The following is a 14,423-nucleotide window of genomic DNA, read 5'->3' on the forward strand; positions in this document are numbered from 1 at the left end:
TTAATACAAGCGGTTTCAGGTTTTCGGAAGAAAATCCGGATTGACCCTCCCCAAGAATTGTTTATTTTCTTGACCCCCTCCCTTCCGAAAATCCGAAATTTGACAGCTATCCCCCCCAAAAAAAAAATGCGTGCGCACCTCTGAGTTCCTGTGGTTAGCAACTTCAAAATATCGGTATTTTTTACATAGCTGCATTGATTACAGTGGTACTTTCATATACCCTGATAAACATGAAGATAAAAAATACGTCGAAATCTGTTCAAAACATCTCGATGATATGGTGAAAAATGTGATAGTTCGTGTTGGATTTATGGCATTTTGTTTTTGTGCTGTCGAAATTGGACCAATCCATAAATATATTACTGATGGTACTAAAGTAACCGCTTCAGAGCTTCGCATTCCGTTCACCGAGGAAAATTCGAATGCTGCATTTATTGGAAACACACTTTTTCAAATCGTTATTGGTTTTCACGGTTTTCCTGGCTACATAGGCATGGAAATTGCGCTTGAAATTTTTCTGGGAACCATTATGATTGGACCAAAGTTGATCGAGTATGAACTTCAAAAGATGGACGATAATATTGAGAAGAAAGAATACATTTAAGTACATTTTGGGCTTATCTTTGGACGCCGATGAGTATGATCCGTGATGAACAAATAAATTATAGAAAAATAATTGGCTTAATTTAATTCCAGATTCATGAACACTGCAGCTGATCTCGTGTATTGGCGAGCCTTTTTTACTCCGCCCGCATTCACATTTGGAATTGGCATGTCAATATTTTGTCAGTACATGGTAAATATTATTACATTATACTCTCTTTGTGTCAATTTTTACAAATAGTTTGTGTGAATTTCGTTTTAGTTCAATTATGTTGCTGGATATGCATTGGCCCTTCTTTCTTTCGTACAATTATATTTTATTTGTAAATATGGAGAAGCGTTTCAGGTTCGTTTTTCATTAACAACCATTGACGAAATAATTATTGCAAACGTTGTCTTTTCACTTTTAAGGATAACGGGATTATTGACGTTTTTTTCGATTGTAATTGGTATGCGTGGCCCGTTGATGTTCAAAAGCACTTGATTCATTTGATTAATCATAAACAGAATTTGCCTGGCATTTCGATTGGACCGTTTGCAACAATTAACATTGAATGCTTCGCAGTTGTACGTAACATATTAAAACAATGCGTGATGTACGCATTTAAATCATTGTCCCGCGAATATTATGAAAATTGTGCCTTTTTTCTTCAGATTACGGGAAAAATCTACTCGTTTGTAATGTTCCTACTTCCTAGTAAGTTTTTATCAGTGAGAAATGTATTTGGGGCAACATCAGTCAGTGAACAACAACACTATAGCAACAGCCACAACACCAGCATCATCAGCATGTTTTCTATTTTGGTTTTGTGCACATAATAAGTAGTTTGAAGACACGTTGCATTTTTAAATAGCTTCAAAATAGCTTGTCATTTGTTTTTAAATGAAAATAAAAAGGAACTTACATCCGTAAGTCTAACTTTTCCGCACTGTTTCCAAATTTCTTCCTTTACCGAACTGATAGTGCAGTACTAATTCAATAACTACCGAATTATATTGTCTAAGAGCAGTCAAGTTTTTTGGCCAATTAATAAAGTATTGACGTATAAATATTTCAAAATGTGTAGCGAGTCTATTGTACGGAAAGAAAAAATCACCAAAAATGTGATTTTTTTTAAGCAATTTTAATACAAATTGAAGATACCTCCCTCCTGAAGAAAATTTTGTATGGGGAGTACTTCTATTACTTTTCCGCACACACCTATAGTGTGTAAGGTAAAGTATTGGAATCGGTCGAAAAATTAACACCCTCAAAAAACATGTTTTCTGGGTGTTTTAGGAGCCAGGGAACACGAATCTAGCGTTTTTTCGATGTCCGAATGTATGTGCGTGGTACCCTGTACGCTGTACGCTGTACGCTGTACGCTGTACGCTGTACGCAAAAATTTGTTAACACGATAACTTTCAAACAAGAAAAGTAATTCAAAATCTGACTTCACAGGATGATTGGGGGTGCCGAGGAATAGAAACCATTAGATTTTGAGCGACTTTGGTTGACAGGGTAAAGTGTCATGTCTGGTGTGATGCCCATGTCCATCCATGGGAAAAATTCAATTTTTCTTCCAAAAGTGATATTTAATGTATTCTTAAACACTCAAAAATGTGTATTGGGGGGTTTTTGGGTACGAGAAAACCGAATATGACGTTAGTTTTGCGATACAATCAACTTTCGAAACACTTTTCATACAAAAAATTCAAAAAATTTGGATTTTTGTATGGAAGCCATGCCTGTATGATATCGTAATGAGCTGAAACTTTGCACAGGTTATTTTTATCACACATAAATACTATTCCGAGAGTTTGAAGACATTTCAACGAATATTAGGGGCACCTCCCGAACAATATTTTGGATTTTTCGCTCTAAAACGAAATTTTGTATGGGAAGTACCCTTAATATGCATTGAAATTTCTTCAAACTTTCAGAATGTTAACTTTTTGTGAAAAAAATAACCTCTGCAAATTTTCACATGATTACGATATCATATAGGCATGGCTCCGATACAAAAATTCCCATCTTTAGTAGTTTTTGTAAGAAAAGTGCTTCGAAAATTATTTTTATCTAAAACTAATGTCAGATTTAGTTTTCTTTCATGTCGTGGATCACAGTGCGGAAAAGTTCATCTTACGGATGTAAGACATTTTATTTTTTTGCTGTCACTTATTAAATTAGCAAACGCGGAAAATTCCACGTTTGTTTTGTCTCGATTTTTTCGACGATGCAGCCACTTTGACGTCAGTAATTCTTGATCTCTGGCCGGATCGCCGGATTTTATAAGCGATGACAGAGACATGAGCACAAAGAAACGTTGCGTACACAAACCGCTTGAAAATGTTTCATGGTTTATTTAATAATAATCGATGAGATGACAATTACAACTCTATTTCTTATTGAGCCAATTACGTAGGAAACAATAATAAAACAAAGACCTTTTAAGAGACTTGTTTTGTTTAGCCAAAACAAATCGAGTGACTGAATGAGACAATTCCGTTTAATTTGTATGGGGCGTACGGTAATGAACGATAAGCGATAATTTTAACACACGTTCAATCCGTTTAAACTGCTCAATCCATTCAGTTCGCGAAATTAACATCAATTTCGACACAATGTTTTTGCGTAATTTTCGCGTGTTTTGGTCAATGAAATGATGTAATAAGCTTGTTGAATGCAATTGAAATTGTTAAAAATAAAAAAAATTGCGAAAAAAATGTGTGCAAAACGACTCGGCATGTGAAATAATAATTTCTTCAACAATTATCGAATACCTTGAATATTGTTCGGTATGAGTACAAAAATTCGTCAAATAGACAAGATGTATGTTTTGCTGACTCAAACATTTCTGTTTGATCTCTTCAATGAATGTGGTATCGTTGATATCTCTTCAATGAATTTGGATCGCAAAAAGAGAATCTAATTGTGTCGTTGATATTGCAATAAAATCCGAAGGTTGTATTTTAGTCGGGAAAAACATATTTTTGTTCAAAATTTAAAAATCCGTCACTGACCTTCTCTAAGACTGTTTCGTTGTTTATAGCCAAAAAATAGGTAATCAGCTCAAACCAGAGATTATCTATCACCCGGTAATCTGCTGCTAAATGATGTGCCAAAACAAAATTTCTAAACAGCAGTGCATTGTGTCATATCTCGCATTTTTTCGCACATAACCCAAACACTCGAACAAAACAAAAAAATCCCGTCAACGACATTCACATATTTTTGTGCTTCAATTTACTTAGTTTATACGTTTGTCATTATCATATTTACCAAATACAAAAAAAAAACGGTGTAATCTCTCAATTTTATCACGTAAACAATTTTGAATCTACCAAACGAAATTTGTCAAAACACTTGTTGTGCTTTGTTTTTCTTAGCTAAACAAGTGAATTTTGAGTTTTCCCTATACAATACAGACACAATGAGAGCGATTTTTTAATTGGCCTAATTAAAAAGAATTAATGGAATTTCTGTTTGCAGCCGAATTTGGAAGAGACGCGTTATCATTCGGAGAAACAAGAAATACAACAAATACGAATCAATATGACCCCCACATACATCGAAAATAAAAACGAAAATTACAATATGAAGCGATAAGAAAAGAAAGTCAGGCGACTTCTTGATAAATCGCGACAAAAATATACAATTGTTTTTTATCTTCGTGGTATTTCGCTTTTTAGACAACTTTCCAATTATGATTATGAATGAAATTCTTTGCGGAACAGACGTAGAAAATGGCAAATTATCATTTAATTTGGGAAAAAATATGTCTGGCGCTTTTTTTAATAAAAATAAATAATTTTTTTTGTCAACACTTCAATTCGCATTATATTCAAAATAAACGTTCAGTGATTCTCATAAACACTTCCAGTCTGAAACAGTAAATATTCATGATAATGAATCTCCAACAGGTTTTCTGCGTAACGTAATTTAAAAAAATCACAATTCCTTCAGAAAATATTTCGAAGAATTTGGGGTCTTAAGTATTGAAATGAGATTACAATATAAACATTGACTGTTTGTTCACTCTATTTTCAAAAGGATAAATCGGTCGTCTTTGACAGAAATTGATTGATTTTTAAATTGCACATTATAGAGTGTTAAAACTTGCGTCAAACAAATTATTGTTGCTGAATTCGATTTGAAGTGAGATTTCCCTTTGTGAAGCCCGTTGATTCGCTTTGTAGAGCCCGAAAATGGACTCGAAAGCCAAAGACCGTGAACTTCGTCTCCCGATTGCTACAAGTTTCCATATTTTCAAAAGACACCAGAAACGATTACGTTGCAATCATGGAGCCGAACTTCGAACGGTCCTGCGAAAACTTGCAAACAAACACTGTCCCATTTATCTCACCCCCAAAAACACATTTGAAATAATGGACCTGATTGGATGTAATGTGATCACACGAGTATTGAAAAATAGGTACTGATTGGTTGTTCATGTTGATTGTCCTTCGAATTGATTGACTTTATCTTTTCCAATTTGCGTTTCAAATACCAATGCTTGACCGATTTACGGGGGACGGTACTTTCGAAATTCAAAACAATTGGTAGTCGATAATTGTGCTCTGGAATAATTTTGATAAAATAGAGCAGATTGAAAAAAACACATTAATAGGAAAACTCGTGTCGAAAATGGCACCAGTGCCTAGGTGATATGCCGACGCTGAAGTCGACTTCATCATTATAAAATTTGCCATTCTCAAAAGGTTTTTTTTTCCCCAAGGACGAATTTTGAACTTTCAAAATTGAAACGGTCAATGCACCAGAGCTATGTGATTACTTGCCACCAAAAGAAGCGGTTTCGTCGGCAATTTGGCTGCGACTCGTTGGTATTATCTAAAAAGTCAATTTCCAGACGATTTGCCAAGTATCGGTTACTGAACCTTCTCTCCGCCAATCAAAACACATATTGATTATACCAAATCAGACATACCTCGTGATATTGTGTCGACAAAACGCATTTGGTTTGAAAATGGTCAAAATTTTGCAGGAGATTACATTTTTATTACCGACACGAGACGATCGACTATATGGTTTTGCCGTTTTTTGAATTCAAAATAAAAAAAATCATCGGTAAATTCAAATCGCATTCAAACCTGATTGAAATTTGCATCGGTGTGCTTTATTTATTATTACAAATCGATTTTGTTCTTCTCTGTATTGATTTGGCGAGTGTTCGACTTTGGTTTGAGCTCGTTACGTGGCGAAAATCGGTTTCACATTAGGATCCCGTGACCAGATTGTTTTTGTTTACATTTATATTAATTGTGTGTATGCAAACGGCGAATAGCAGATTTATTTGAATCGACCCTTGTCTCTTGGTAGTCATCACTTTAGAGCGTGATCAAACACTTTTTCGCGCCAAGTATGTGAAAATAGTGTAAGAAGGGGATCAAATCAACGCAATCAATTGAAATGAATCTCTAATTATTCCAAGAAATTGCTACGGCTAGCTGTTCTATGTAGACACAAATGGACCCAGAAATAAGTGTGCTTTTTTCGATTTTGAAAAGGTAGTCCCGTAGTAAACAAAAATGAAGTTACATAAGAATGGTTTGTTTTGTTGTGGTTTTCTCGCCGCAAAAACTATTTTGTTTAAACGCCGCCAAAACAATCACTCCAATGCTATACTGATAAACTCTGACCGCAACTCTGTCTACCCCAACAATTTTAATGAGAGACAAGCACATCACCTTTTTTCATTCGATGACATAGATAATAAGTTTGCCAATTAAACAAACTGTATAATTTGATGGATCTCAAGGATGTTTTTTGGAGACACTCTTTTGGAGGCTGCCAAATTTGAGGACAGAATTCAATTCGATATACGATTTGACAAGTTTCATTCACGTATTATAAATTTATTATTAATACATTCGTGTTTCATTAACAGTCGGATTTGGCACATCACGTTCAATTTCATTGGCAAATGCTTGCCAAATTCAAGTTCATTTGAAAAATAAAAAACTATTTCGCGAATTTATTATTTGAAATAGCCCGTGTCGAAAGCTTAACGTGAAATGAAACTAAAGCAAATGTTGCGAAACGTTGATTTCATGAAGCTTGATCGAATTGACGTCGTCAAATCAAAGATATCTTCCGCATGCATTGAACGGGTGACACTTGTCACATAAAATTCGAATGATGCAAGCGAAGAACGATTAAGTGCCTCTTTGGTGAAGTGGAAAAGAATCAAAGTCCCTTTGTGACCCGGTAAAGTTATGATTTATTTTGCAATGTCAATGACGACATGATCGATTGTTGACACCATTTTTTGAAACGACGACAACTCTTTTGAGTAAAATGATGGAATGTCAACTAAAAGTCAGTGAGTTCGGGACAAAAAGTCATAAAATCAAAATCACTTGTACTTCCGAGTGCGTTGGATTATCGGAACATTCTATTTTCAATGTTTTGAGACTTGTTTAACACATTAACATGTCTGAAAGACGTCTGTGACTGCCTGGTATCGCTTTCAAGTGATAATGATCCATGACAATAAGTAAAATCAACAATTTCCTGATGGCGCATTTATAATATTGACCTAAGCGGTCCATCTATGACTAAAAGTCCACCTGTCACTTCAAAAGGAAGAAAAATTACCTTCTCCACACTATGTTTGCTGAAAAGTTGTGTAAAAGCACAATTTGACATAGAAATAACCGGAAATTTGGCAAGGTTTTGCTGTATTTATGGTCACGCGGTGGATGAAGATATATTGAGTGCAGCTTATATTTTATCAGATTTTGGTACACTATGGATAAGATATTTTCTATTCAAAAACATTGCCGACATTTAGAATCGCTCGTGTTGAAATTCGGAAACTATTACACGCGTTCTATTCAGTATTTTTCCGCTCGAAGCCGTCGCCTTCCAAAACAATAAAATTGCCATTAAAATCTAATTTTAACAGATGTCATAGAAAAAAACTGTCATCAAAACGGTGTCTTGTTCTCATTTTTCCAATCGTAATTTTCGTCTCCGCCGACTGTCAAAACACACACACAAATTCCTCGGAAGAAGAAAACATACCTCGGACATGTGGTATCATAAAAAAACGGTTGATATTTTATTGCGATTTTCATAATAACATGCGGAAACTACATCGTCTCCAAAAATAGCTCATTGAGAATGCGATTTTCTAATTGCCAATTGACATTTTGATCCGTTTTGAGTTGTAATTGTGGATAGTTAGAAGAAATCGGCACTTTTTCTATACTAAATGATGACAATTAAACTCACCGAAAAGGTTATCAAAATATTATTATTTGTAATCACAGTTTATGACAGCGAGTGAATTCAATACGACGAGTTATAAAACCGGTATTATTTGTTATTAGAATTAAAAGGCAATAACCTGCGGGTGCAAACAAGATAACAATATGTTAAGAATGTTGATGAAATAAATTCAAAGCTAATGATAATAATTGTATTACAATAAAAATTATCGCAACGAACGGCACCAACACAATCCATCTATATCATCACTTGTATGACATTTTTGCGAGCTTCAAATATTTACTCGTCTTCTCTGCAAATACTGAAAATTATTTTGAATGTAAATAAATGAGCAAATTTGTTTTGTCATAAATTCATAATAAAAGTTTCTCATTTTTCGTTCGCGAAATTTGGTACGGGTGTGGCAAAAATTTTGTTAAAAAAACTGCGACATTTCAATTTTTGGCTCATATTTTTTTTGGCATCGAATATTTTATTCTCAGTCGCTTCTGTCTACGAAACGATTTGAAGAAAAACAAATCGTTAATCTTCTAAAACAAAAACAAAATACCTTACGCTACTACACTCATGAAAAGAAAAAACATCATGATTTCAATCGCAATCTAAATTGATTTGAATCGAATTTAAAAAAAGCAACTAAGACCGAAATAGAATTTTGTAAAAAAAAGGTGATGAGAGTTCATCTCGAATCAATTACACGATAGTATGCATTGCCAAACAATGCCAACAATTTAATGAATTTAAAGCGTTGAATTCAAAATTGAATAAATTTGATAATCACTTCAAGTGGTTACTGCGCTGTCTGTGTTTTTATTCAATGTGTGCGAGAGTGAGTGATTTAAAAGAGTAAATCGCTTGATTGCCGTACGGTGTAAATGTGTTTTTGGTCGTACTTATTGCGTGTGATAACCGTGAAACGGTATTTGAATGAAACAGTTTGTTTGTGCACGAGAATGATTCATGTAAAAAATCGTCAAAAACTACCTGATGAAGTGACTGCAATTGATGTTATAATACTACACTCATGACATATACGATTTAATTTAAAAAAAAAGTCAAAACAACAAGAATCGCTGTTTTGCCATCCGTTCTAAATTTGTCTCAAGCGATTTTGATAACCCATAGCAAGAACTTTGAACTCGAAGCGAGGCTCTTTAAAAGGCGACACACAGCTAACTAATCGAAATATTTTCCTTACAGTTGTCATCCAGTGAACAGCGTGTCGTGCTCTCGTTCAGTAAGGAATAACGACTTGTAGCAATTTTATAGCTGCATGTACACGCAAACAGTTTGTATGCCGAATTGAAGTGTAACAGACGATTTTCACGCAGGCGAAAAGGAATTTAAACCAGATTTTTAAATGCCATCAACAACAATCACTGGCATGGCCCATTACGAGATGCTTGTTTCTCACAGTCCACCAGTTTTCAGTCACAGTCCACCCGCTTCATTTTTATCCGACTACGGACCAAATGTTAACATGTAAGGAAATTTTTGATTTTTTTTTTTTCACTTTTTAGCCAGAAAAAAGTTTGATTCTACCAAATTTCGTGAATTTCTAATTAAAATTGACTTTTTAATTTTTTTTCAAAAAACTCATCGTTTTTGCGCAGAAAAGTAAAAAAAAATCGTGAAAATTAAAAAAAAAAGAAATTCGAAAAAATTAAAAGTGTGAAAAAATGTCATAAAAACAATTTAAAAAAAAAATCCATTTTTCTTCTATTCAATGTGTGTCTATAGATATTTTGATCCGTCAAGGTCGCTATGCCGTTCACAAAGTTTAACACCGATTCAAAGCCGACAAAAATTCCATCAATTGACTAGTAAAATGCCAACGGTACCAAAGCGACCATGTTTAGTGGTGAAGAGTGAACACTTGCAAAACAACACAACAGAGAATAAAATTACATCAAATGATCAAAAGTGAGTGTATTTATTGTGATAATTATTCGAATAAATATGTGTAAACGAGTCGCTGTGATGATTGTGTGAACTAGTTACCGCATAGAGCTTAATGCTTTTTAATGCAAATCGGTAATGTTGTGTAGTTGGTGTCACTTCGTAAAATTCAAAGTCAGAAGGAATTATTAAGCAAGACTGTATTGCTTTTCGTATTGGTTCTTCTTGGAAAAAGCTAAAAGAAAAAAATGACAGACGGCACACAATTTTGAATCGAAACTCTTTCCGACTCTCATATAAAATTATGACCATAAGATTTATTGACAGCTACCATTGATAAAGTGGTGTTAGTCAATTGCACTGTATGGTTCCCACCCGAAAAAAAAGTACTAATTTCGATTAATTTTGTAGAGCAAAGAAGCGAGTGGTGTTTGCCGATGATAAGGGAAAATCACTAACAGAGATCCGTGTAATGTCCGAACCATCAAATGTGCCGCCACTTTGGAGCATTGAATTTTTGTCGCACGTCACACAAGGATTAATAGCACCAGACGTCACAGAAGAATGGTCAATTTCATTCAAACAACCGGCTTCAGATTATTTGAATTTTAGGTACCAAAACATACAATTTTTTTGTGATTACGACGGGACAAAAAAATCCCCGAGTCAAACGATGATAATATAAAAAAAAATTATTCGTTTGTTTTGCGCAGACAAAAATTAGATAGTAAAAATGTGTCATTGGAAAATGTCATAATCAAGGAGACCGAATCGATGCTAGTGGGAACGGTAAAAGTGAAAAATCTTAGCTTCCACAAAGAGGTATTGGTTCGATCCACATGGGACAATTGGAAAACACAACAAGACACCGTTTGCACATATACACCGGTAAGTAGACCTGTTCGCAACGAATGTGACATCATGAAACGAAAAAACAAAATGTCCAATTTTATTTCCATCACACCTCACGTAAGCGTGATGAAGGAAAATTATTGCATTTCGTGAAAATGTTTTGCGGATTAATTTGCAATGGATTCTCGTCACAGATTTGCGGTGGTGGCGGTTCATATGTTCTCTATGACACATTCTCGTTTAAACTCACATTACCCCCATCGTCAGTGGTGCTCGAATTTTGCGTATGTTTTCGTGTCGACGACAAAGAACATTGGGACAACAATGAGGTGAGCTGATAGTTAGTCAATGACATCGGAGCATTCAACCAAAAATTTTCGAGATTGCTTTGGTGACAAAGTGTCATGTGATAAGAATGCGATTCGTTAATTAAGTTGAATATTTCGTTAGTCAATTGTATTTCACAGCTATTCATTATCAATTAGTACGCCTTTGATTAATTACCAAATTTTATGTTGTCTTTTTTTTCAAATGCAGGGCAAAAATTATAAACTCATCAAAAAACGCTCATCGTTCATTGCTAGTCATTCGCCCGGCATTCTAATGCATATGGAGGAACAAAAGATCGGCATCAATTTGTATGGGGGCATGAAGAACGGTACACCAACATACACCAATCCCATTTCAATTCCAAATGCGAAATATAACGATTTGACACAGTCAAAGATGACTTCATACTCAGAATTTGCATCGTGGAACCATTTAGATCATGAATGCCCGTATTGGTGAAAAACAAATTAAACGCAAATCGGTTTTCGATTTTTTTTTTGTTTTGTTTTTAAAGAAAACGGTAAGCTATTATTTATTACGAATTCTTTTACCAGAATTTTATACGATTTTTCATCATCCAAAATATTTTTTCGCTTCAACAAAATTTTTCCTTTGAAAATTTTTTTTTGCTCAAAACGAACTAAATTGTCACCGAAACTCGATGCTTGTTTACATGTTGTGCGGTAATTGCGATTAAATCTCCGTGCATTTCAAAATCACGTGTACTTTAATCACCGCAAATAACATTGTTGTGCACCTTTCCGGTCGGTGTGTCTTTGTTCTGTATTCGGAATAATATCAGCACCACGTAATACAATGTATTGCGTCGCAATAACAAAAATGTAAATTGATCTACGTCATCGTACCGCGCCGTATAAAACCGTGAGAATTGATATCACACATACACGATATAAATATAGATATGCAAGAGATCGAGCCCTCGTTTCTCTTTCGATGACAGCAAATTAAATGCAACAAGTCACAAGTTCAAACTGTCGTTCGTTCATACAGTTTTTAACCATATTTCATTCAATATGCGTAAAGTTGCAAACAATACCAAGGCTGACCACATTTCGATTTCAATCGCACACAATTACAGTCTCAATTGTCTCTGTTTTGTTAACAAAAAATACTACACACATCGGGCTGTTGACATTGAAGGCCGGTTGTATACATTTCAACGGGTCGCAATCGACAAAAGAAAGTTGCAGCACCTTCGATATATTTCCGTTTTCTAATTACCGTCGCAATTGAATGACATATGATTTGTTTGTTTACGCCGTTTTGAAATCATAAATTTAACATAATATTGATTTGGAACGGACAGAGAGAGGGAAAAACAACATTCGAAACATTGGTTTTTATTCGTATGATCACCTTTGGAAATAATTTATATTAAATCAATTTATGGCGTCAACAATAGACACAGACAAAAAAGAGAAAATGCGCTGTTCCAAATGCGAAAAAATTACCTTTTATGGAGAAGAAAAATATTAAAGTACTTTTAATGAATTCAATTCACATGAACAGCGCCAATTTAAATGACATCTGACCATTTTTTTTGACGTGCCAAAGATTGACATTAATTGGTGCGTGCTAACTAAGATGTTTAAATTAAATGTGCGTTTTTCCTGCTTATGGAACTCTCTTTTATTTATTTATCGCCAATAAGACAACGCCTTTAACAACACCGATACATGCCCACTAGCATTGCCATTTGTAAAATGATTTTTACCAATTAAGTACTTTTGCGACCCGAGCCAATTTTATACGTCTTTTGAACTTTTTTTCAAGATTTTCTCTTTTTCACTTAATTTTTAATTTTTTTCGTTTTCATATCGATTTTTCGCATTTGTTGCAATTTTGTTCGATGAAAAAAATTCTTCCCCAAATTTGTATCAATTCATTGAATAAATTGGTCATTTTTAGTTATTCTAACACGTTATTTTCACAGCGAGTGTTTGGAATACTTTCCTTTCTTTCTACGTTTTATTTATATTTCTCAATTTTTTGTTTAATTCTCTCTCAATGTGACCACGGGTCGTAATTTCTATCGTTCGACATACATTTTGTAACTTGTTCGCAAATTGAGTAATTTTTTGTTCAAATTAAGAGACCTTTCTTGTGTAAATAGTAAATACCATCGAAATGTTTACCAATGCGAGACCCTCTATTTCATGAATTGAATGATGTCAGTGGCATTGCAATTCGATGCGTGTGCATATCGTAAAAATATCTCGCATCTTCGTCCATATATCACAGTTGAGGCGACTTGATAAAAATCAGTGGGCGATAAATCTGTCGAGTCAGAATGAATAATTTTTATAACATCGAATGAGTCAGAATTTGCTTTGGAGACAAAATTTGTTTTGTTTTTGTCTAAAAATATCGTCGAGTGAAAATTACTTGCGAATAAATTTCCCTAACCGTTCTCAACCGAAAAATCGTAATAACGTCTCTGTTATTTTTGCAAGCAAAAATTACATAAAATTTCATTAAGCGCAATCAAGTGTATTTATCATTAAAATTCCGTATGGTGGGGATCTGTTTTACCAAAAAACTCGTTCGATGTAATGTTATTGTTATTTATGCACAGCGATAATAGCAGCCGTTTTTCAATAGCCAGCTCGTGTTAATCTTGTACGAGAGGGCAGATGTTTCCATTCAATTATACTCTTAATTGGCGACGTTAATATATAAATCAATTCAATTGATCAGCAAATATTTTTTTTCGCCTTGCACCATTTCAAACCTGAAAACAAAAAGAATAAAAATCATTCTATATCTCGCCTGTTTACTTGACTTTTCTCTATCTTTTTTCACAGAGCTAAATTCATAATATACCCACATACAAAATCAGCACATCAAGCGCCGCAAAGTAAAAAATAAAAATAACGATGTACTGATCAATATCAACAACATTCAACACAAATACAACACAGAGATTTGACATCACCCGGGAAGAAAACACACACACACACACATACACTCATCATGACAGTTTTTTTTCTGTATCCAATGCGTTCATTTTTTGCGTACACACACAATGATTGAATGGCTACAATGACGCGTGGACGATACATCTTCAAGGAAGCAGAGACGGAACTCACGAATCAACGGGCAAATGGCTAGACCATAGCAATACAAAACGGCAATTTATCTATATATGTGTAATACCAAAGTTTGAATGGCAATTTGATTTTTTTTTTATTTAAATATTTAGAGAAAGAGGGAAAGAACACAAAATTCGTACAAAAATTGTATAATACAGATCGCTGTTGATTCTTTACTTGTTAAAATCGAATGCTAGTGCGCATGATATTGAATGTATTTTCTGTGTGTGTGTGAATCCGAAGATGAATTGACGGCCTAAGAAGAAAACAATAAAATACAGAATATTCTGCAAAAAGACGAATACAAATTTATGTGAGCAAAAACCAAATATACAAACAGACAGCGCAAAGGTAAAACAGCCTACTTACATAAGAAACACACGTAAGTAGGC

General features: G+C 34.3%; 1 protein-coding gene across 1 annotated transcript in view; it reads left to right on the top strand.

Annotated features, from left to right (window-relative positions):
• The window catches only part of LOC116346127 (protein phosphatase 1 regulatory subunit 3B), a 31,940-nt gene extending 17,602 nt beyond the window's left edge, over positions 1-14,338 (top strand). The window contains exons 2-8 of the mRNA XM_031776034.1: positions 9,038-9,319; positions 9,578-9,760; positions 10,148-10,348; positions 10,450-10,624; positions 10,783-10,917; positions 11,126-11,438; positions 13,744-14,338. Of these exons, the coding sequence (XP_031631894.1) occupies positions 9,198-9,319; positions 9,578-9,760; positions 10,148-10,348; positions 10,450-10,624; positions 10,783-10,917; positions 11,126-11,377 (1,068 nt within the window). The 5' untranslated portion in view covers positions 9,038-9,197 and the 3' untranslated portion in view covers positions 11,378-11,438; positions 13,744-14,338. The remainder of the gene's footprint in view (positions 1-9,037; positions 9,320-9,577; positions 9,761-10,147; positions 10,349-10,449; positions 10,625-10,782; positions 10,918-11,125; positions 11,439-13,743) is intronic.
• The last annotated feature ends 85 nt before the right edge of the window (positions 14,339-14,423 follow it).

The sequence above is a fragment of the Contarinia nasturtii genome, unplaced genomic scaffold (genome assembly GCF_009176525.2).
Source record: "Contarinia nasturtii isolate CC-2019 unplaced genomic scaffold, AAFC_CNas_1.1 Cnas_scaffold_1435, whole genome shotgun sequence".
Classification (NCBI taxonomy): Eukaryota; Metazoa; Arthropoda; class Insecta; order Diptera; family Cecidomyiidae; genus Contarinia; species Contarinia nasturtii.